Source organism: Rhododendron vialii, chromosome 2a (genome assembly GCF_030253575.1).
Source record: "Rhododendron vialii isolate Sample 1 chromosome 2a, ASM3025357v1".
In the NCBI taxonomy this organism is placed as follows: domain Eukaryota; kingdom Viridiplantae; phylum Streptophyta; class Magnoliopsida; order Ericales; family Ericaceae; genus Rhododendron; species Rhododendron vialii.
Window position 1 is genome coordinate 30,605,878 of NC_080558.1, and position 22,694 is coordinate 30,628,571.

Below are 22,694 nucleotides of genomic sequence, written 5' to 3' on the forward strand. Positions count from 1 at the left end.
GTTTTCAATTTTGACTGGTTAAAATAATTTTTACCGGTCACAATTGGTTTTTAATCCGGACCGTCCAAAATATTTTTGGACGCGTCTGATTTAGCACAGAACAATTGAATAAAAGAGAGACAGAAGGCCATACTCCTCGGAGAGAGAGGGAGAGAGAGAGAGAGAGAGAGAGAGAGAGAGAGAGAGAGGGCCATACTCCTCGGCTTCCCAATTGCAAAAGAGACGGGAAACCTAGTAATTGGTAAAGAGGCAGGAATTTGGTGGGTTACTTTCATTACCCATTGGGTCATTTAAGTTGACCCAATTGATGCCCAATTAAGACCCAATTAATAATGGGTTAGTTGGGTTTGGACCCATTCTTACCCAATTAATAAATGGGTTGGGTTGGCTCTATTTTTTAGTTGATGGGTATGGGTTTGTTAATAGGTCTGGGTTCAATTTGCCACCCCTAGCTTTAATCCCCATTAAACTGTTCCCCCGCCCTAATTGGCTAAAAATTGATTAATAAAAGAAGAATCGCAAACTTTTTCACAAAATGCTTAAGTAGAGACCGATCTCCGGATTGGGCGAGAGGGGTGCCTTAAAACCCTTTCCCTCTCGTAACCTGGCTCACGAACCCAGATATGGTTATGACGGACCGGTGCCTTAACCTTTTCAAATCAAATTAGCGCAGCAAGTGCTTCGAAATACGGTTCCTTGGGTGTCGGACCTTCAAAACCCAAGTGGCAACTCTGTATTTTGCGAGCCCTTGATGTCCAGCTAAAGCGCTCCCGCCCTCGCGTTTTTGGAATCCGAAAATTCCAAAAAGGGCATGCTGCCCACACTGCCCGCTCACCCCACACACATATACACTATGCACACATCACACATCACACATTTTCCCTTCAAGTATACAATTTTAACACATGATTCATTCCAAAAATCGGTATGGATACTTCTGCCTAACTTCATCTTCTCGTTCCCATGTCGATTCCTCGCTACCCTGACTCTTCCACAACACTCGCACTAGTGGTATCGTCTTACCCCTCAACACTTGATCACGCGTATCCAGGATACGTATTGGCTCTTCTCCGTAAGATTCGTTGGCTTCCAATTCAAGTTCGGACCATTCTAACACATGTGACGGATCCGGTTTCGTACTTTCTTAACATAGATACGTGAAACACATCGTGCACATTCGATAATCTTGGCGGCAAGGCCAAACGGTACGTAACCTCTCCGATTTTATCGATAACGTCAAATGGACCGATATAACGTAGTGAAAGCTTTCCCTTCTTCCCAAAACATGACAAGCCTAGACGTGGCGATACTTTGAGAAACACATGATCTCCCACTTCGAATGATAATGGGCGACGACGACGATCGGCATAGCTCTTTTGTCGGCTTTGAGCGGTTAGCAACCTTTGACGAATCACCTTGACCTGTTCGGTTGTTCTCTTTTGAGCCTCAAAAAGTCATTGGCGAATCATTTTCATATTCTCAGTAGTCTCTTTGATCATGTCCGGCCCCACTAACGTGGCTTCTCCCAATTCGGTCCAACACACGGGTGATCGACATGGTCTCCCATACAATGCTTCATACGGAGCCATCTCAATACTCGATTGATAGCTATTGTTGTATGCGAATTCTACCAATGGCAAATGGTCTTCCCAATTACCTCGAAAATCCATAACGCAAGCCCGAAGCATTTCTTCCAAAATCTGAATTGTTCGCTCAGATTGACCATCGGTTTGCGGATGATTGGCGGTACTAAACAAGAGGTTCGTGCCCAAAGCGGCCTGCAAACTCTGCCAAAAACGTGCAGTGAAACTCGGATCTCAATCGGACACAATGGATACGAGAATCCCGTGAAGTCGAATAATCTCATGAATATACAAACGACTAAGCGTCTCTACGGAATCAGTAACATGGATAGGTAGAAAGTGAGTGGTCTTGGTGAAACGGTCCACGATAACCCAAATGGCATCATGCCCCCTTGGCGATCTCGACAAACCCGTAACAAAATCCTTCGTCACATTTTCCCATTTCCACTCGGCCACCGGTAACGGTTGTTGTTCTCCCGCAGGTCGTTGATGTTCGGCTTTTACTTGTTGACACGTAAGGCACTTGGACACAAAGATCACAACATCTTGCTTCATCCCAGGCCACCAAAATTGCCTACGTAAGTCATGATACATTTTAGTTCCTCCCGGATGGACGGCTAACGGTGAGTGGTGAAACTCTCGTAGGATTTCTTCCCGACACGAAACGGGTACGAATAACTTCCCTTGATAACATAAACTTTGGTCTACGTGAATCATCCACCCATCTCGACCTTCACCGTTAAGAAATTTGGTACGAAATTCCTCCGCTTCTTCATCGTGTTGTTGAGCTTCCACTACTCTAGTCGATAAAGCCGATTGCACGGTCAAGTTGCATAATGTGACCCCTTCCTAAACCTCCTCGAAGTGCGAGGCATAATGGCCTAAATCGTTCACCATCTTCCACTCACGTATAGCTAAGCTTGCTAAATGTATCGGTTTTCTACTCAATGCGTCCGCCACAACATTCGCTTTACCCGGATGATAATGTAGCTCAAAATCGTAATCTTCTATGTGTTCCATCCAACGACTTTGACGCAGGTTAAGCTTCTTTTGAGAAAAGAGATACTTTAAACTCTTATGGTCAGAGAAGACTTCAAATTTCTCACCATAAAGGTAGTGACGCCAACTCTTCAAAGCAAAGACGACGGCCGCAAGTTCCAAGTCATGAGTAGGATAGTTTCGCTCGTGAGTCTTTAATTGCCTCGAACCATACGCTACCACTCGCCCCGCTTGCATCAATACGCACCCCAATCCTTCTTTAGACGCATCACAATACACGGAGTAGCCAACTCCACATTCGGGCACAATCAAAACAGGTGCGGTAGTCAACCTCTTCTTCAATTCCTCAAAAGTTGTCTCACATGAGTCACTCCAAACGAAACGGGTCCCCTTTCGAGTTAGCCTAGTCATCGGTGCCACTAGACGAGAAAGTCAAGAACAAAACGACGGTAGTATCCGGCCAACCCCAAAAAGCTTCGGATTTCAAACACGTTCTTCGGTCGCTGCCAGTTCATAATGGATTCTATCTTTCCCGGATCAACGGATACTCCTCCCTTCGAAACCACATGACCCAGAAACTTAACTTCGGGTAACCAAAACTCGCTCTTACTAAGCTTAGCGTATAAACGATGTTCCCTTAGGAGTTCTAGAATGATGGTAAGATGAGTTTGGTGTTCCTCCTCTGTAGATGAATAGATAAGAATGTCGTCGACGAATACAACCACAAAATGATCAAGGTAAGCACGAAAGATACGGTTCATGAGATCCATAAAAGTAGCTGGAGCGTTTGTCAGACCGAATGGCATTACAACGAATTCGTAATGGCCATAAAGAGTACGAAAAGCAGTTTTAGGAATATCCTCTCTACGAACCCTTAATTGGTGATAACCGAACCTCAAATCAATTTTGGAAAAGCAAGTGGCACCTCGGAGTTGATCAAACAAGTCATCGATTCTTGGCATGGGATATTTATTCTTAATGGTCACACGGTTAAGCTTGCGATAATCGATGCACAAACGAAGTGAATCGTCCTTCTTTTGGGCAAACAAGGACGGTGCTCCCCACGGTGATATACTAGGACGAATAAACCCCAAATTTTCTAACTCCTGCAGTTGAACTTTCAACTCTCTAAGTTCGGCGGGTGCGAAACGATAAGGAGGAATCGAGATAGGAGCGGTGCCTGGAAGCAAGTCTATCGTGAACTCGATTTCTCTCTCGGGAGGCAAACCGGGTAACTCTTCAGGAAACACATCTGGAAACTCACGAACCACTAGAGGTAACTCCCCACGTGTCGACAAATCCTCATCTAACGTCAAGCTTGCCAACATAGCATAAATCGACTCCCTTTCCCGAGACCCACACAAATATAGTGCTAAAGGTTCCCGACGCTCCCCATGGAATTCGAAAACAATCAATCGTGGCATGGAACGTAGACAACCAATCCATTCCCAAAATAAGGTCGAACCCCGACACATTAAGAACGATAAAGTCAAAGACGAAGCGATGGTCGCAGATAACGAGCTCACAGCCTTTACAAATACGACTCAAAGATGATTTTCCCCCTAATGGTGTCTCAACAAATAAAGGTGAATCAAGATTCTTGGTGTCCAATTCCAATGCACACACAAATGACACAACAATGAAAGAATGCGATACTCTAGAGTCAAAGAGTACTCTAGTGAAAGAGTTGAATAGAATAAAAGTACCCCTCACAACAGATGCCTCTGGAGCTTGAGAAACTGAAGTTGAAGCATTGGTATTGATGTTGAAAACACGCCCCTAGGTACCCTGACCCAGCACAAAACCTCCTCCTTGACCGGAAGCCTGAGAAGGTGCGAATGAACTCGCTCCTCGGTCGACCCCAGAACTCTGAACTGATGATGTCTGGCGGGAATGAGGCTGCTGCTGCCTCTGAGTACCCCTGAAGGACTGCTGGCCAACACCACGCCCTACCCCCGGCTGCTGTACCGAGCCTGACTCACTACGCGCTCCTGCCCCTTGAGGGCAATTCCAAGTAATATGATCCGCCATACCACAATTATAGCACGCCTTAGAAAGCTGAGGACACTGAGTACGGACGTGCCCGGGTTGTTTACACCTGTAACACACAATCTGAGATCTAGATGAGGCACCCCGAGTTCCCGAAGAAGAAGGCACCCTAAAGTTGGATTGATTAGGTGGTTGCTGAGACAGTTCTCTCTGTCTCTTTTGCCCATGGCTCCCGAAACTACTCGAAGAAGAACTCAAACTTCCCATTGATTGCCTTGGTTCCCAAGCCCTTGCATTTCGTTGAGCTTCCTTCGGAACTTCAATGCTCCTTGCACACTCCACCACTTCGGAAAACTTCATCTTGTATTGGGCTATCACCATTCTCCTCACAGTGTTATGCAGCCCTTTCTCAAATCGTCGAGACTTCCTTTCCTCCGTCGCCACCAACTCTGGAGCGAAACGAGACAAGGATTGAAATTTCTGTACGTACTCTGAAACGGTCATATTTCCCTATTCTAGCTTCTCAAATTGATCCCTTAGATTCTCACGTGAAGTTTTCGAAAAGTATTGATCCTCAAAGAGCGTCTCAAACTCAGCCCATGTCAAATTCTCAACATTTGGTTCGTTCACTTGAGCTGCGGTCCTTGCCGCCCTCCTTGCATCCTTCCTACTCTCCAAGATCGATTCGCACCATTCGCCAGCCTCTCCAACTAGTTGAACGGCCACAATACCCACTCTGATATTGTCCTCGGTGATATTTAGAGCTCTAAAGAGTTTGCGGATCTGAGCTAGCCAGTGGTCGGCTACCAATGGGTTGCTACTAGTCCCATCGAACATCGGAGGGTTCCTACGGCTAAACTCCCTCATTGCTACCATAGCGCGATCCTCGATATTCTCCCTAAGAGCTTGATTCAGAAGATTTGCAGCTGTAAGTGCTGCGACGAGGTCCCTAGCAAATTGAGTTTGATTAAGAGGTACTCCTCCACCTCGACCGACCCCAGCCCTCGGATTTCCACCAGGATTCTCCTCGAGCTGACTAACCTCGTCCTTAGGTGGCACCCCACAGCCACGACCACGGCCTCTACCACCCCGGGTTCCAGCCCCACTTCGTCTAACACGCGTCTTCGGAGGCATCTTACTACATGATATAAGAAAGGAAAACTATTAATCATAACACTATTACCATGAGGTCAAGCCCCAACTTCCCAACTCGGGTTAACAACTCTACACTACTCTACGATGACAAAAATGCAATGTCAAGTAGTCACATAGATGTTAGTCACACAAGCATGCACAAGTTATGTTAGAAGGTGCGACATTTTGAACCCATGAGACGAAACGTCTCCCCACGGTCTCTAGGTGTTCTAGACCTTCGCTCTGATACCAAGTTGTCGCACCCTCGATTTTAAACATAATAATAAATAAATTTCCATAAATAAAACCTCACAATTATCCATACGATACCCCAAAACAGTTTAACATTCTCATTTCCATTAGTTGCATTTCAACGACCAAATGTTTACAAATAGTACATCTTTGGCTCCATGGCCCAAATCAACATAGTACAGAATATCAAATCAGATTTAAGAATGTACAATATTCTTTAATCAAAAGATTTACAAATACATTTACGAAAACATCTTCCAAAAGATAAATCACAATGATGACTTAGGCTTTGTTTGGTTGAGAGTTTAGTTTAGTTTAGTTTTGGTAGTGGGTGGAGAGAGAAATAGGGTAATGATTGAAAATAGGAGTAATGATTGGAGCGAGATAGAGAGAAATGAGAAAATAATAATTTGAGAAATAGGATAATGATTGAAAAAAGAAGTAGGATAATGATTGAAAAACAAAACTAAAACAAAACTAAATTAACAACCGAACAAAGCCTTAGTAACTCTTCAGGTTAGCTTTCAAAAAAAATCATGTCCACGCCCAAGCACTCCAAGCATGCAACTACTGCCCAAGGTTAGTACCTAAAAGATAACGTAAGGTCTGCGCCACACTAGCCTAGTAGAAAGCTCTAATCTAACAATGTATCCATATGAAATGTAGGATCGGTCACAGAATGAAAGATGGCAACTCAAAACCAATAGAAGGGCAACCATAGTAATTCAATTCCAACCTTTCATTTTCAAAACCAATCATGTGTCTTACTAAACAAACTTTGAAACACCATATGTCAAAACATGTCTCGTACATGTGTCATGAGCTGAAGCTCTTACTGGGCCAATTAAAGGACCCCAATGTCCTCTGCCAGGCTCTTTACCCATTCGGGATGTCCTGAAGTATCAAATACGAGCATATAGCTCAAACCGGGCCAATTAAAGGACCCCGATATCCTCTACCAGGCACTTTACCCATTCGGGATGTCTTGAAATGTTCTCGTCGTGTCCGTAAGTTTCAAAATCCTTTTGTCAACACATTCATGCGTTTCTAATCCAACAACGATTTATAAAATGATTTCTGTGAAATCAAGTTCAAATGAGCATTAAGGTCATGGGAATGTTCAACAAGGTCTTCGATTACAAGTAATTAAGTTAGGGATCATTCGGGAAGTGTTTGAATGGGTTAGAAGTGAATAGAAACCAAAACGGTGAAGTACGAAGCAAAACAGCAAAAGTTGGAGTTAAGCAATAGGTATCGATACCTAGCACAAGGGTATCGATACCATTTGGTCAAAAATGGTTCCAGATGCAAGGGTATCGATAACAATGGCAAATGGTATCGATAACAAGTGATTTTCTGGGTTTTGGAACACAAAGGTATCGATAACAAGGCTAAGGTATAGATAATAAAAGCTATTCGAGCAGATTTTCATGGGTTTCTCAACCATAACAACATCAACAACAATAACCACGATCAATGGCACAAATCAAGCAGTAGAGACAAGTCATAAACATATATTGAAAGGTAGAACTCCCTACCTCAAGATTGAAGGACGAATTTTAAGGGTTTTCCAAGCCCTAGCTCCAAAACATGAAATCGGATGAAATACGCTTCCTCCGATCTTAATCCAATGAGAAACAAACTCCAATACGCATAGGAATGAAAGATTGGAGGTAGTTTTGTGAGGGTTTTGAGTTGTTTGGGTGAAATTTGGTGAGAGTGAGAGTGGGAGAGTGGGAGCCGAGAGAGGGAGAGAGGAACGGGGGAGATGGAGAGAAAAGGGAAATAAAATTCCCTGCCCCCTCACCCCACACACATATACACTATGCACACATCACACATTTTCCCTTCAAGTATACAATTTTAACACATTAACCCAAAATCTCATTATTTCAAATCAATTTCCTCCTTTTTATTCCTTATAAAACATTTAAATAGATTTTACGAATTTACTGGTCTTTACAACCCAAGTGTTCTAAAACTTGCTACTCGGTAGTAGCTTGGCCAGGCACCTTAGAGCAATTACTTGACGTAAGTCGGTGAGTAATGCCCACCGAGTTGGGATTAGTCGCCTTAGCCAGGCACCTTGGAGTGAGTACTCGGCGAGGAATACCTTATTTTAGAACACTGCACCCAACAGATATAGATGTTATAGAACAACCAGGAAAGATAAACAATATAGTAAACAAGCAAACCTGCCAATTTACTAGAGCCAAAACTGCCCTCAAGAGATTTTGTCTGAGATGTAAACTGCCACGAAGGTCACCCTGCACAAAAGGAAAGATGACAGATTACAGACAAGAATGCCATAGTAATCTCCCAAGCTCTGTAGGTTATTCAAATATCAAACATGTATGCTACACATGTTTGAAGTCCTAACTCTAAACATGTAGATAATAAGATGCCCAAACAAATAAAATAAAACACAAGTTGTTCTAAAAGATCGACACAACCTCTCACCCCATGGTTTAGACCAATCAATACACTCCAAACTATGGGCATGCAAGTCCCTTTAGACAATGATGGAATGGGTAGTGAACCTAAAAAGGCTGCATTCATAGATAAGGCAATCTACATACAAAAAACAATACTGGAAAAGGTCAAGTTAAACTACAAAAGAGGCTGTCATGCTTTTATTTTTTTATTTAAACCTGAAATGGCTCCCACTGTTTTCAAGCAAAGTCTCAGAGTATAAAATTATGACTGAATAGACATCAAGAAAGCTATCCTTGCTTACTTGAGAGCCTCTTCTTGAAAAATAACATGAAATGAAGCATAAGACTGGCCTGCAAAGGGATAGATACTAGAGATTACAGATCCTATTGAAATAAGATACAGGAATCTCGTACAAATGAAACAAGTTAAGATAGAACCACACAAAGCTTCAGGATTTATATGAATATCAAACGAACCTCGCAACATGGATACTATAATACTATACATTCGAAGTCCTCAAGTTACAAAGGCACCAACAAATTTGCTGGTTAGGTTTCTCGGTAGAGCGAATCCTCGCATATAAATTTCTTGGGAAGGTGTGTAGGCATAAGGAGTGGCAACTCCCAGTATTATCAAGATAAGTTATGGGTATCAATAGCTGGTCGGTGTAACAAAGAACTAAGGTTCTAAATATTGGCTGTTACATACCGTATCGACCAATACATAACGGTTTTGGCACCTTCCGATACGATTCGACAAGTGAGATGGAAAGCATATGCATATTGACCGTTGCCATTACATATCAATCCATTTTCAATTCAGACCAATTCACAATGGTTATGGCTAACACCTGACCGTTAAAGGGTGATTTTTTAGCAATTTTAAAATTTTGTGTATCAAAAAAGATTTTAAAAATTCACAATTGCTACAACCGATTTCCACTACGTAACATTTGATACTCTTGATACCGTTATGCCGCAGACATAAAAATTACCTATCTTAGTACTCTTGTAACAACCCAGATTTTTAGTAAGTAAAAATTTCGTTAAAAATTTGAATTTTTATTTTTAATTACATGGATTTGCTTCCAAAATTCCTTTTAATAATCCGTCGTCAGTTGATTCTAGTCCTTTAAAATTTTATCTCTTGACCAGAAGTCCTCGTGGCAAATCAAATTAGTTTCCAACCGATTAGTTGGAGGAACCTAACTACCAATTCATCTAGTTACTTTCTCCTAACCCTAGATGAGCCTTTTAAACCTACTTGAACCTTTTGAACCTTTCAAACCCATGTAGTTACCTTTGGACCATTACCCATTAGGCGATAAATGCTAGGGTAATCTTTGTCCATTGGACAATAGGCCTTTCATTAGAATAATTTGATTAGTACAAAGATATAGTAATATATTGGTGTATATTCACATATGCAAAGGACAAATATGCATTATTTATTAGATATCTTTTCCCCCATTATCCATTGGTTATTAACCGCTAGGGAAACTATTGCCCATTGGATAATAGCACTAATCTTCCAACAAGGTACAAGGTTTTTATTAAATAATCAAGTTTTGGATTTCCCATGTGATTTTGTGCATTAAAATATTGGGTAAATCTAAATTCTAGATTTTAGGATTTTTTTTAATGAATTAGTACTAGTACCTATATCATATTTTAATGGGGAAATCTTAAGCCATATATTCTTGGTACCTATGTATATATAGGCACATTCTCCCTAGCATAACTTTCCTAATCATTTTCCTTAAAGTAGATAAGGTTTACTATCGTTTATAATGATTGGAATGCATGATGAACTTAGCTTTGGCGAATGGAAGTATGAGCATGTTGAATAATCGATATTTACATTAATAAACATATGTTGTTTAGAATTTTCCACAAAGGAAGAAAGTACGAATTTTTTTTAAAAGATTGGAATGTTATCGCTTGAACGGAACTATTCGGAATTTGATCTTTAAAAGCGTTATGTGCATGCTTACGTGAATTGCTTGCATTACTTGTGGTATAATATTGAGTTGGATGATCTTGTTAGTTTAAAGATTTCAATGAATGATGTCGTATGTGAAAAGTCCTACCGCGGAGTCGATGCATGAAAATGAGACACGGAAATCGAGAAAGTAGAAACATGACACCTAGGGTGTGGTTAATGAAGAGATGTGTTTTGAAACTGCAATGTGGCCGGACTTGGTAGCCCATTGTGTGTATGAAAACCCGCGATTTGGCCGGACTTGGTAGCCCATCGTGTGGATTGTGAAAACCGCAACGTGGCCGGACTTGGTAGCCCGTTGTGTGAACGAAAACTCGTAATGTGGCCGGACTTGGTAGCCCATTGCGTGGATTGTGAAAACCACAATGTGGCCGGACTTGGTAGCCCATTGTGAAGATTGCCAATGCAGCCGGACGTGGTAGCCTCATTGGTAATATGGCTTGGTTATCCGCGGAGAGGAGCCAATGCAAGTTTTGTGTGCCAATGGGAACCCGGTGCGGCGGAACCATTGTGAGGATACTTGGGAACCCGGAACGGCGGAACCGAGGTTGGATGTGTTGAAAAATGATTTTGGAAATGTTGATCGGTATATGAAAAATGGTGACACGGTCTACGATGAGTCGCATAGGAGAAACTCAGAAAATCATGGACACCAACGATAGTTTGAATAGCGAATGTGAATGTGTTATTGTTACTGTCTGTTGTATATAACCTATTGTTTGTAAGTCATGGGTTAGTGGGTATGGGATTGTTCTACTGAGCTTTCGTAGCTCATGGTGTTACCTTTGGTGACCCTTACATATTATACTAGTGGCGACGCTGGTATAATGTGTCAGACTTTGTAGATGAGCAGGGTAAGCTGTACACCTTGGAGGCTTTTGGAGCCGAAGAGCTGGCAAGGATGGAGGACCAGGCGGAGCTGTAGTTTAGAACCTTAGATACCCTCCCTTGTGTATTAAAAGTACTCATATGAGAATTATGATGTAATAAGAGCCAGACTCTATTTTGAGGTTTCAATGAAATTGTCTTTTTAATGTACCCAAAATTGGGGGTTTTACAACTTGGTATCAGAGCTTTAGGTTCAAAACCTCGGCCATGGGTAGAATGGGTAGACCATGAGATAGTTTGATCGTTGCACAAACGTGAATTAAGTTTAAGTTTACCGTCCCAAATTGGGTGGAATTCTGACAAAACAATCTTCGGATTGAAGCAAGGTGTTGGAAATTGGCAGTACCACCAAGCTGGGAATTCCCGAACAATTGGATGATGACTTAAATCAAGAATCAATTGTGGAACCTAGAAAGCCTTCCTTAGTGATTATAAAACTTTGTCTTTATAGATAACCACCTAGCCAACCTGTTTGCTCGAACTACGTGAGGTGGTTGGGAAAGATTATAGGAATTGTTCTACCATAGAGTGGAGTAGTAGCAGTGTAGGTTTAAAACCTGATAACGTATAGAACCACGGAATAGGAGTATGAAGGATCATTTCAACTTGTATTAGGAAAAATCTTATCTTAGGTCCCTACTTGCCATTATATTAGAACTCTATGCTTATGATTGTAATTTCCTGTTTATTTGTGAAAAAAAAAAGTACTGTTAATAAACTACTTTCAACTTTTGAAATAAACGCCATTTGCAAAAAGAAAAATTTGTTTTAGTAGACTGAAACCCCCTTTCAATTTCCCCTCGTAGATGGTGAATACGCGCTGCGGATTAGAATACGATAACGGAGAACCCTCAAATGCAAACCCCGACCTAACCCAAATCATGCAAGCGTTTGTCGCTGCCTTGAACGCCAACTGCCAAAACCATAACCATAACTACGGACCCATGACCCGAACCCAAGCAATGAACGAGTTCTGCAAACGCCGACCCCCGACCTTCCACGGAGACACCAACCCCGTCATGGCCGAGACTTGGCTAAACGAAGTCAAGATGATCCTTAGAACCCTAGGGATCACCCAGGACGGAGACCGTGTGGCCTTGGCCACGTACCAATTGAAGGGAGAAGCCCGCTATTGGTGGTACCTGATGGAAGCAACCCATACCATAGCCACCATGACCTTTGCCGAGTTCGAAACCCTATTTCTCGACAAATACTTCCCCACACCCCTTCGCCTGGCCAAGGAACAAGAGTTCCTGAACCTTAAGCAAGGAACAATGACCGTCACTCAGTACGAGGCCAACTACAAGGAACTGTCCCGTTATGCCTTAACCTCCATTCCAACCGAGGACAAGAAGGCAAGAAGGTTTGAGTCGGGGCTAACAACTGCTAGAAGGGCTGTGGTGGCTCAAGCCTTTACCACATATGCTGAAGTCATGAAGTGTGCTCTCCGGCTAGAGAGTGAAGAGAATGACTTCAAAACCCGGTGGAGGAAGGCAAATAACAGCACCGGTGGACCGATCCGAACCCATCCACCAAGCAACAACCGTGAACCTTACCTCACCAAACCCTCTAACCTGCTTCAAGGCAACCAACTCTGGAAGACTACTACACCAGGGCGTGGCGAACCACAAAGAAATGGTCGGGACTTAACGACAGTTCGGTGCTACAACTGTCAGGCTATGGGCCACTACAGTCGCCAATGCCCGCAACCTCAGAAGGAGGGTAATGGGAGCTTTGGACAGACAAGTTTTGTGAAGCAAAACCCTGGAGGCTCATCACAGCAGCAGAATGGGCAAAACAAGGGAAAACAGCCCATGGAAACCCAGCAAGGCACTGGAGGGCGTATCTTCGCGCTACAGACTAAGGAACAAGAGCAGGATCCCTCTGTGATCCAAGGTACGCCATTATAATACCTGCGTACAAGCTTTGTTCAACTCTAGAGCATCTCTCTTGCTTATGTCTGATGCCTGCAAAACTGCACTAGCACTAGAAATAGAACCCCTAAGTACGAGTATGATAATAACATCACCGTTTGGGGGGAGTATAGCTACTAGTCTAATGTGTAGAGGGTGCGAACTAGAGGTAGCCAACTTGCGCCTAACCTACGATCTTAAAGTAATCAACATGGCGGATTTCGATGTAATCCCAGGGATGGACTGAAAATCAGCACATCGAGTGGTCATAGACTACCATCAGAAGATGGTGACCGTGTATACCCCCGAAGGGACTCATTTCCAATTTAAGGGGGATAGACAGACGGTGAGCTCGACGAGGAGAAGATCCAGGTGGCAGAATCTGTAATGCCCTGAATTTTGGGTACGTTAATGAGGCATTTATTACATAATAAAGAGAGTCTGGCTCATTATTACATCATAAATACATCATAAGTAAAGGGTACATTTATTCAACAAGGAAGGAAACTAGGATTCCTAATACTACTCTGCTTGCTCTTCCATCCTAGCAAGCTCCTCTGCTCCAAAAGCTTCCACGGTGAACTGTTCGTCTTGAACATCTACAAGGTCTGACACATTATACCAGCGTCACCACCAATATAATATGTCAGGGTCACCAAAGGTAACACCATGAGCTACAAAAGCTCAGCAGAACAATCACATACCCGCTAACCCATAACTTACAAACAATAGGTTATACAATCATTGATTTCCACATGATATATGTATACACAGCTAACAATGACACATCCATATTCGTTAATCAACTATCGTTGGTGTCCAAGATTCTTCGAGTTTCTCTTACGCAACTCATCGTAGACCGTGTCTCCATTTTCATATACAAATCAACAATTTCCCAAAATTATTTGTTTAACACACCCAACCTCGGTTCCGCCGCGCCGGGTTCCCGAGTATCCTCACAATGGTTCCGCCGCGCCGGGTTCCCATTGGCACACAATTGCATTGGCTCCATACCACGGATAACCAAGCCACAATTCAAAACCCTCGGTTCCACCGCTCCGGGTTCCCGAGTATCTCCACAATGATTCCGCCGCTCCGGGTTCTCATTGGGTTTTTCACAAATCTTTTTTTTACACACGCACATACACAACTCACATTATGCAACCAAAACCGGTCATAATGTAGTTTCAAAATGTTTCCTTCCTTGGAAAACATTTCCTTTCATTAATCACACCCTAAGTGCCATGTTTCTACTTTATCGGTTCTCGTGTCTCGTTTACATGCAAAGACTCTGCGGTAGGACAAAAGTAAGCATGAAACATTCTAACAAGATCATCCAACTCTATATTATACCATAAGTAACACAATCAATTCATGTATACAAACTCATACTCCTTGAAATATCAAAATACGAATACTTTGAATCACATGGTAACGTTTTAACTTTCGAAAAACCGTTCTCTCTTAGAAATTCAAAACAACAACGTTATACTTGAGTAAGTAAGTAAGTAAGTAAGTAAGGATTTCCTTACCATTCTTCTAGGCAGTAGTAACGGCTTACGGACGGTACGTCGGCGGTCGGACGGAGTAACTTCCTACGGGAGCTTCGAAAGAGAAAGGTTTCTCTCAAAACTTGACCTTGGCTAACACTACTCTACTTTATGGATCGAAGGGTGGTCGGGTGGTGGTTTAGTGGCGGTCTTGGATGAGTTTCTTGAAGAACACAAGAAGAACTCAAGAACAAGAAGAACAAAAGAAAGAACAAAGAAATTCTAGAGGGAAGTTGGAGCAAGAAGTGAAGGTGTGAGTTGAAATGCTTGGAATGGGGTCCTATTTATAGGCAAAACCTTGGCTCTCTCTCCTCTCTCAAGGCCGGCCTCCCCATTCTCTCTCCATACCTCAAATTTTGACACTTGTCAAGCAATCTTTGAAAGATCAAGGCCTAACCCTAGGCTTGCATGGCTAGATTGTACCAAGGATTGGATTTGGAAGATTTTGGAAGATTTGATGGAGAGAAAGGATAAATTGTACAAGATTTGGTGCTTAAACAATAATAGAAGTACAATGGGGAGATAGATGTTGGCTAGGAAGAATATACACCCAAAGATTTGAAAAGATGAAGAAAGATCATGGGAATCAATCAAGGTACAACCAAATCTTTCCTCCTTCTTCCTCTCTTTCTCTCTCTCTCTCTCTCTCTCTCCCTCTCTCGGCTACTCTCTCTCTCTCTCGGCATCTCTCTCTCTCTCTCTCTCTCTCTCTCTCTCTCTCTCAAGTACACTATATATATATATATGCATATAATAATATAGAAGTACAACTACTAGATTTCCCAAAATCTAATTAAAGAAATCCAATTTAGGCACATGTTTCTAATAAACAATTAGATATAGTACTTTTGCAAATCTAGGATATTGATACACATGTACAAATGCCCAAAATTTAAATATAGAATTGGTACTAAGTACCCCAATTAAATAATAGGCTAGGATTCTCCCTATTAAAATAATAATAAATTGCTACTATTAAATTAATCAACAAAGTACTAGGAAATCTAGGGTTTAGATATACCAAAATATTTTAATGCATAAAAGTACATGGGAATCCAAATCTTGATTATTAAAACAAAGCCTTGTACTTTGTTGGAAGATTAAGGCTATTACCCAATGGGTATTAATTCCCCTTGTGGTTAATAACCAATGAATAATAGAAGGGTGGGAGAATCCCCAATAAATAATGCATATATGTACTTGCACATGTGTTTAAAATATATATAATACTATATCTTTGTACTTATCAAAATATTTTAATGAGAGGCCTATTATCCAATGGACAAAGATTACCCTAACTTCTATTGACCAAAGGGTAAAGGCAAAAGGTTCATCTAGTAACTAGGTGAGTTTGGTTGCTCGGTTCCTCCAAGTAGTCGGTTGGAATCTAATTAGATTGGCCCCGAAGGACTAGAATCTAATTACGACGGATTACTGAAAGTAAAAATAAGTAATTCAAATATTTAACGAAATTTTTACCTTCCAAAAATCAGGGCTGTTACAGAATCAACTATTTGGATGGCTAGCTAGGCTCCAATTGGAAGAAGCCGACAGAATGGAAGTGGGATTACCACACATCGTGTGCGAGTACGCCAATGTTTTCCCTGAAGAACTTCCTGGCTTAGCACCCAAAAGATAGATAGACTTCTCTATAGAATTCCAACCAGAAAATGGCACCAATCTCTATGGCACCATACCAAATGGCCCCTGCTGAACTAATGGAGCTCAAGACCCAATTGAAGGAAATTTTGGAAATAGGTTTAATATCGTTAGATGGGGAAGCATGCGGATTCGACAAGGACGTGCTAAGGAATGTTTGTAGGATACGGGTCCGCATGATGATTTGGTAGAGGTTTTGTATTTGACGTTGGTGTTTACGGTAGAAACCTTACCAAAGGCGTACGACGAGGAAAATTGTGCGACAGCAGAAGCAACTTCAGCCCCGCCTGGGTAAGTAGGTGATGAGGCTTAATTTGATGCAAAGGATTGTGATGAATGCCAGAAACGCTGTCGTCTTACTCCGAGATACTCCTAGGGCCTGCCGAAGCTTTGGACAGTGACCGTGTGATACCAAACCATTTTGGGGCGTTTCAAGACCCGTATGGCAAATATGTCTAATCCGTAGCCATGCGCCAATTTCGGGGACAAAATTGTTTTAAGGGGGATAGATTGTAACAACCTTGATTTTTAGTAAGTAAAAATTTAGTTAAAAATTTGAATTTTTATTTTTAATTACTTGGATTTGCTTCCAAAATTCCTTTTAATAATCCGTCGTCAGTTGATTCTAGTCCTTTAAAATTTTATCTCTTGACCAGAAGTCCTTCGTGGCAAATCAAATTAGTTTCCAACCGATTAGTTGGAGGAACCTAACTACCAATTCATCTAGTTACTTTCTCCTAACCCTAGATGAGCCTTTTGAACCTTCCAAACTCATTTAGTTACGTTTGGACCATTACCCATTGGGCGATAAATGCTAGGGTAATCTTTGTCCATTGGACAATAGGCCTTTCATTAGAATAATTTGATTAGTACAAAGATATAGCAATATATTGGTGTATATTCACATGTGCAAAGGACAAATATGCATTGTTTATTAGATATCTTTTCCCCGATTATCCATTGGTTATTAACCGCTAGGGAAACTATTGCCCATTGGATAATAGCACTAATCTTCCAACAAGGTACAAGGTTTTTATTAAATAATCAAGTTTTGGATTTCCCATGTGATTTTGTGCATTAAAATATTAGGTAAATCTAAACTCTAGATTTTTAGTATTTTTTTTAATGAATTAGTACTAGTACCTATATCATATTTTAATGGGGAAATCTTAAGCCATATATTCTTGGTACCTATGTATATATAGGCATGTGTACATATATACAATATTATATATAGATATAGATTTCCAAAAGTACAATATCTATTAGTTTAATAGAAACATGTGCCTAATTCGAATTCTTTAATGGGATATTTGATTTTGAAAATCTAGTACCTTTGTACTTCTACAATATTATATATATATATAGTGTACTAGGAGAGAAGAAAGAAAGATTTGGTTGTCCTTGCCATGATCTTCTTGCATCTTTTCAAATTCATGGGTGTATATTCTTCCTAGCCAAAAATCTACCTCTCAATTGTCCTTTTATGTTTGTTTAAACACCAAATCTTGTACAAACCCTTCTTCCCTCTACCAAATCTTCCATAATCCAACCCAAAGTACAAAAATCTAGCCACGCAAGCCTAGATAGCCCCATGGCCTAACCCATCAAGCTTTTAATCAAGCTTGACAAGTGAAAGAAATCAAAGATGTAGAGAGAGAGAGAGAGAGATTCGGTTGAGAGAGGGAGATGAGGAGCCTTGGCCTATAAATAGCAAGCCATTCCAAGCTTAAACTCACACCTTCACACCTTCACTCCTTTGCTTTCACTTCTCTCTAGAAACCATTTCGTTTTCCAGACAGCTACTGTCCCTTCGCAAATCCTCATTTTTCTCATGCTTAAAGTTGTTTTTAGAACCAACTCCCTTCGGGAAAGTTGTAGAGCACTTCAAGACCTTCAAGTTAGGCCCTAGAACCACCCTAATCGGTCGAGAAACAAAAAAGATACTGATATCCGAAGTTCAGTAAAAATCTCGGATTTCCAGTTCCAGACAGCATACTGTCTCTTCCTTTATCACCATTTTTCTCCTACCTAAAGTAGTTTCTAGGATCAACTTCCTTCACAAAAGTTGTAGAGCGCTTCTAGAGCTTCGATTTCAACCCAAGAACGATCGTATTCGGCTAGAGATTGACTGAGTTAATGCCAACCAGAGTTTGGTCCAGATTTGCGAGTTTCACCACCCGTAGGATTTTCCAACAAGCTTATTCGGCCCCGACTAGTTTTGGATCAAGGTAGATTAATCTCTACTCATTCTCCCTAGCATAACTTTCCTAATCATTTTCCTTAAAGTAGATAAGGTTTACTATCGTTTATAATGATTGGAATGCACGATGAACTTAGCTTTGGCGAATGGAAGTATGAGCATGTTGAATAATCGATATTTACATTAATAAACATATGTTGTTTAGAATTTTCCACAAAGGAAGAAAGTACGAATTTTTTTTAAAAGATTGGAATGTTATCGCTTGAACGGAACTATTCGGAATTTGATCTTTAAAAGCGTTATGTGCATGCTTACGTGAATTGCTTGCATTACTTGTGGTATAATGTTGAGTTGGATGATCTTGTTAGTTTAAAGATTTCAATGAATGATGTCGTATGTGAAAAGTCCAACCGCGGAGTCGATGCATGAAAATGAGACACGGAAATCGAGAAAGTAGAAACATGACACCTAGGGTGTGGTTAATGAAGAGATGTGTTTTGAAACCGCAATGTGGCCGGACTTGATAGCCCATTGTGTGTATGGAAACCCGCGATGTGGCCGGACTTGGTAGCCCATCGTGTGGATTGTGAAAACCGCAACGTGGCCGGACTTGCACTACAAGAAAAATTGCATTGGGTGACGAATGAATATCGTCACAAATTGCTTGTTTTTCGTCACAAATAATATAGGTGACGAAAAAAAATTTGTCGACTAAAGGTTGTCGAGGATTCCTACCTGGTGACGAAATCTATTTTTCGTCACCTATAGTGTCTTTTGATGACGAAATATTTCGTCATCAAAAAGTGAATAATTTGTGACGAAATTTTTTTCCTCACTTATTGTGTTTTTTGATGACGAAATTTTTTGTCATAAATTATTCTTTTTGGCAACGAAAAAATTCGTCACTGATGAGTCTCATCGGTGACGAAAATTTTTATTGCAAAAGACATTTTCATATGGGAAAAAAATCCTTCTTTCTTACTCTTGCTGGGTTTCGAACCCGAGTCTCTTGAGTTTTTCGCGCAAGCTCTAACCAACTGCACCACACACACTTTTCAATAAATATTTGAAATATCTAATATATAACATATATGTTTAACATAAAAATATATTTCAAATGTAATTTTGAACCTTTAAACATTAAAATTAGTAATTTTGATAAACATGAAAGTTGTAGGCAATTGAGTTATTGTTCAAACCCAATTTGAATTATCTCAATCGGAGTTTTTAGTAAAGAGTTATGTTCGAAATACATTTAGTGACAAAGCGCAATTCATAAATTTCGTCACAAAAGGTACCCATTTGATGACGAAATATATTTTTCGTCGCTGAAAGCGTTAAAATGGTGACGAAATTATTTTTCGTCACCAAAGTTAAGCATTTGGTGACAAAAAAAATATTTCGTTACTAAATTGGTCTCATTTAGTGACGAAAATTTTTTTTTGTCACCAAATGATTATCTTTGGCGACAAAAAATAATTTCGTCACCTTTTTTTAAGCTTTTGGTGACGAAAAATGTATTTCGTCTCCAAATGGGTACTTTTGGTGACGAAAATATTTTTTTCGTCGCTAAATAGGTATAATTGGTGACAAAATTATTTCGTCACGGAAGTTGTCAAAACGGTGACGAATTTATTTTTTCGTCGCCAAATATACTCATTTAGTGACAAAATTAAATTTCGTCGCCACTTTTTCGTCACCAATTTTCATTTTTCTTGTAGTGTTGGTAGCCCGTTGTGTGAATGAAAACTCGTAATGTGGCCGGACTTGGTAGCCCATTGCGTGGATTGTGAAAACCACAATGTGGCCGGACTTGGTAGCCCATTGTGAATATTGCCAATGCGGCCGGATGTGGTAGCCTCATTGGTAATATGGTTTGGTTATCCACGGAGAGGAGCCAATACAAGTTTTGTGTGCCAATGGGAACCCGGTGCGGCGGAACCATTGTGAGGATACTCGGGAACCCGGAACGGCGGAACCGAGGTTGGGTGTGCGGAAAAATAATTTTGGAAATGTTGATCAGTATATGAAAAATGGTGACACGGTCTACGATGAGTCGCGTAGGAGAAACTCAGAAAATCATGGACACCAACGATAGTTTGAATAGCGAATGTGAATGTGTTATTGTTACTGTCTGTTGTATATAACCTATTGTTTATAAGTCATGGGTTAGCGGGTATGGGATTGTTCTGCTGAGCTTTCGTAGCTCATGGTGTTACCTTTGGTGATCCTGACATATTATACTGGTGGCGACGCTGGTATAATGTGTCAGACTTTGTAGATGAGCAGGGTAAGCTGTACACCTTGGAGGCTTTTGGAGCCGAAGAGCTGGCAAGGATGGAGGACCAGCCGGAGCTGTAGTTAGGAACCTTAGATACCCTCCCTTGTGTATTAAAAGTACTCATATGAGAATTATGATGTAATAAGAGCCAAACTCTATTTTGAGGTTTCAATGAAATTGTCTTTTTAACGTATCCAAAATTGGGGGCGTTACAACTCAAGTCAAAACTTTTTTCAAGGACTAAGTTGAAGGAAAAGTATGCACAATCAAAAGTCATAGTATTTATGTGCAATATTGTTGTCCAGTGTCCACTATTTGAACTCAAATCATTTAACGATGCAGTATGATATGAAAGAATCAAAAAAGCCACGGAAGATTTGCAAGCTATTTTTAACTGAAAAAGGTTTTGTGACTCACAACAGAAAAACAAGGAATAGCTTAGAGGAGGAAAGTCCATAGCTGAAGCCAAAGAACTAAAGAAACATTTCCAAAACCATTCCAGACAGTGAAAGCATACTTCAGTATCTTATAATTAGAAATACTAACCTATGCTTCCTTGAAGATTAAGAAAGGCCAATACTTTTGATTATACTAATCTAGCTTGAAGAGAATGGTAGACTAGGTAATCCATCAACCAAATAATTTGGCAATTGGCTGCTGCATTTTCACAATCAACCACTGACCTCTGCATCAAGTAATGGTTTTAGGACCGAAGCTAATGATTTCCGTAGTGATTCAATGGAAATGTACAAGGCCCCAATATCACTAAAAGAAGTACTAGTACCATGCACACAAAATCAGCTCGTTGAAAAGAACACTATCAATAGTGTTGGTACTCACATTTTCAAGCCGCAAAAGCTTGCTACTAGTTTTTTTTTTTTTCCTTTTCGAGAGGACTGCAACTAGCTATATTAATTGCACATGAAATTGCTCCTCAACTATGTCCTTGTACAATATCGACACTTCAAGGTAACGATGTTATAGATAGTTAATATCGGAAATGTAGCAACTTTTTTCTTGGCTTACAAGGCCCAACATGCACATGTGAGGACATTTTCTAGTTGACCAACTACACTTACACTGATGGCAGCCGCTTAAATAAACGAAGGTCCCATACATCTTTTGAGGTATAGTGAATGTATTCGTCAAGTCCTAACAAAAATGTGTACCATACTAGTGGTTAAAACCAGAGATGTATTTATAGCAATGCTAACAAGGAAGACAAAGTGGCAAAGAGAACCAGTGTATGCCTAAGCGTAACGACCCTCCAAGAGAAAGAAAAAGCATACTTACATTAGATATTATGCACCCAAGGACAATCAAAGCTGCATTTGCCTGCACATAAATCAAATATTATACTGTGTGGTAATAGCAGCTTAAACAGGTAAGCAAGCCATCTGTACTAGAATTTTACATTCCGAAATAGCTGTAATAAAGCAAGCCATTTCAATAGGTACCTCTCAGCGGATAACTTCCAAGAAAACTTCAACATTCAGTACGTTTCTCCTAGTGGCCAGTAGAATAAGATATCATGATATGCGGCAAGTAGGATTGTTTAACAATGTGCAGAGAAGGATTACTAGAGCTCGTATATTCAAACTAGTTCCTTTACAAATGTAATGATGTACATCACCTAGTCTTCTACTATAAAAAATAAAAAAATAAAAAATAAGAACCTCTTTACCAAATACATGGATATTCATGTTCTACGCAAAATCATAGATAGTATACAAACTAAAAAATCTTCAGCTTTGACAAATCTCATAGACGAACTTCGGGAAAAGTTTTTAACAATAGCTTTCCAAT

At 40.6% G+C, this 22,694-nt stretch overlaps 2 protein-coding genes across 2 annotated transcripts in view; one reads left to right on the plus strand and one right to left on the minus strand.

Moving 5' to 3' along the window:
• Window positions 1-8,686, minus strand: part of LOC131315792 (serine/threonine-protein kinase ATM-like) — a 32,487-nt gene extending 23,801 nt beyond the window's left edge. The window contains exons 1-2 of the mRNA XM_058344985.1: window positions 8,418-8,686; window positions 8,153-8,224 (exon numbers count right to left, since the gene is read on the minus strand). Coding sequence (XP_058200968.1) covers window positions 8,153-8,224; window positions 8,418-8,516 — 171 coding nt within the window. The 5' untranslated portion in view covers window positions 8,517-8,686. The remainder of the gene's footprint in view (window positions 1-8,152; window positions 8,225-8,417) is intronic.
• A 3,768-nt stretch (window positions 8,687-12,454) lies between these two features.
• Window positions 12,455-13,583, plus strand: LOC131317415 (uncharacterized). Its single transcript, XM_058346970.1, has 2 exons — window positions 12,455-13,004; window positions 13,450-13,583. Exons 1-2 carry the CDS (start codon window positions 12,455-12,457, stop codon window positions 13,581-13,583), a joined length of 684 nt encoding a protein of 227 aa, XP_058202953.1.
• The last annotated feature ends 9,111 nt before the right edge of the window (window positions 13,584-22,694 follow it).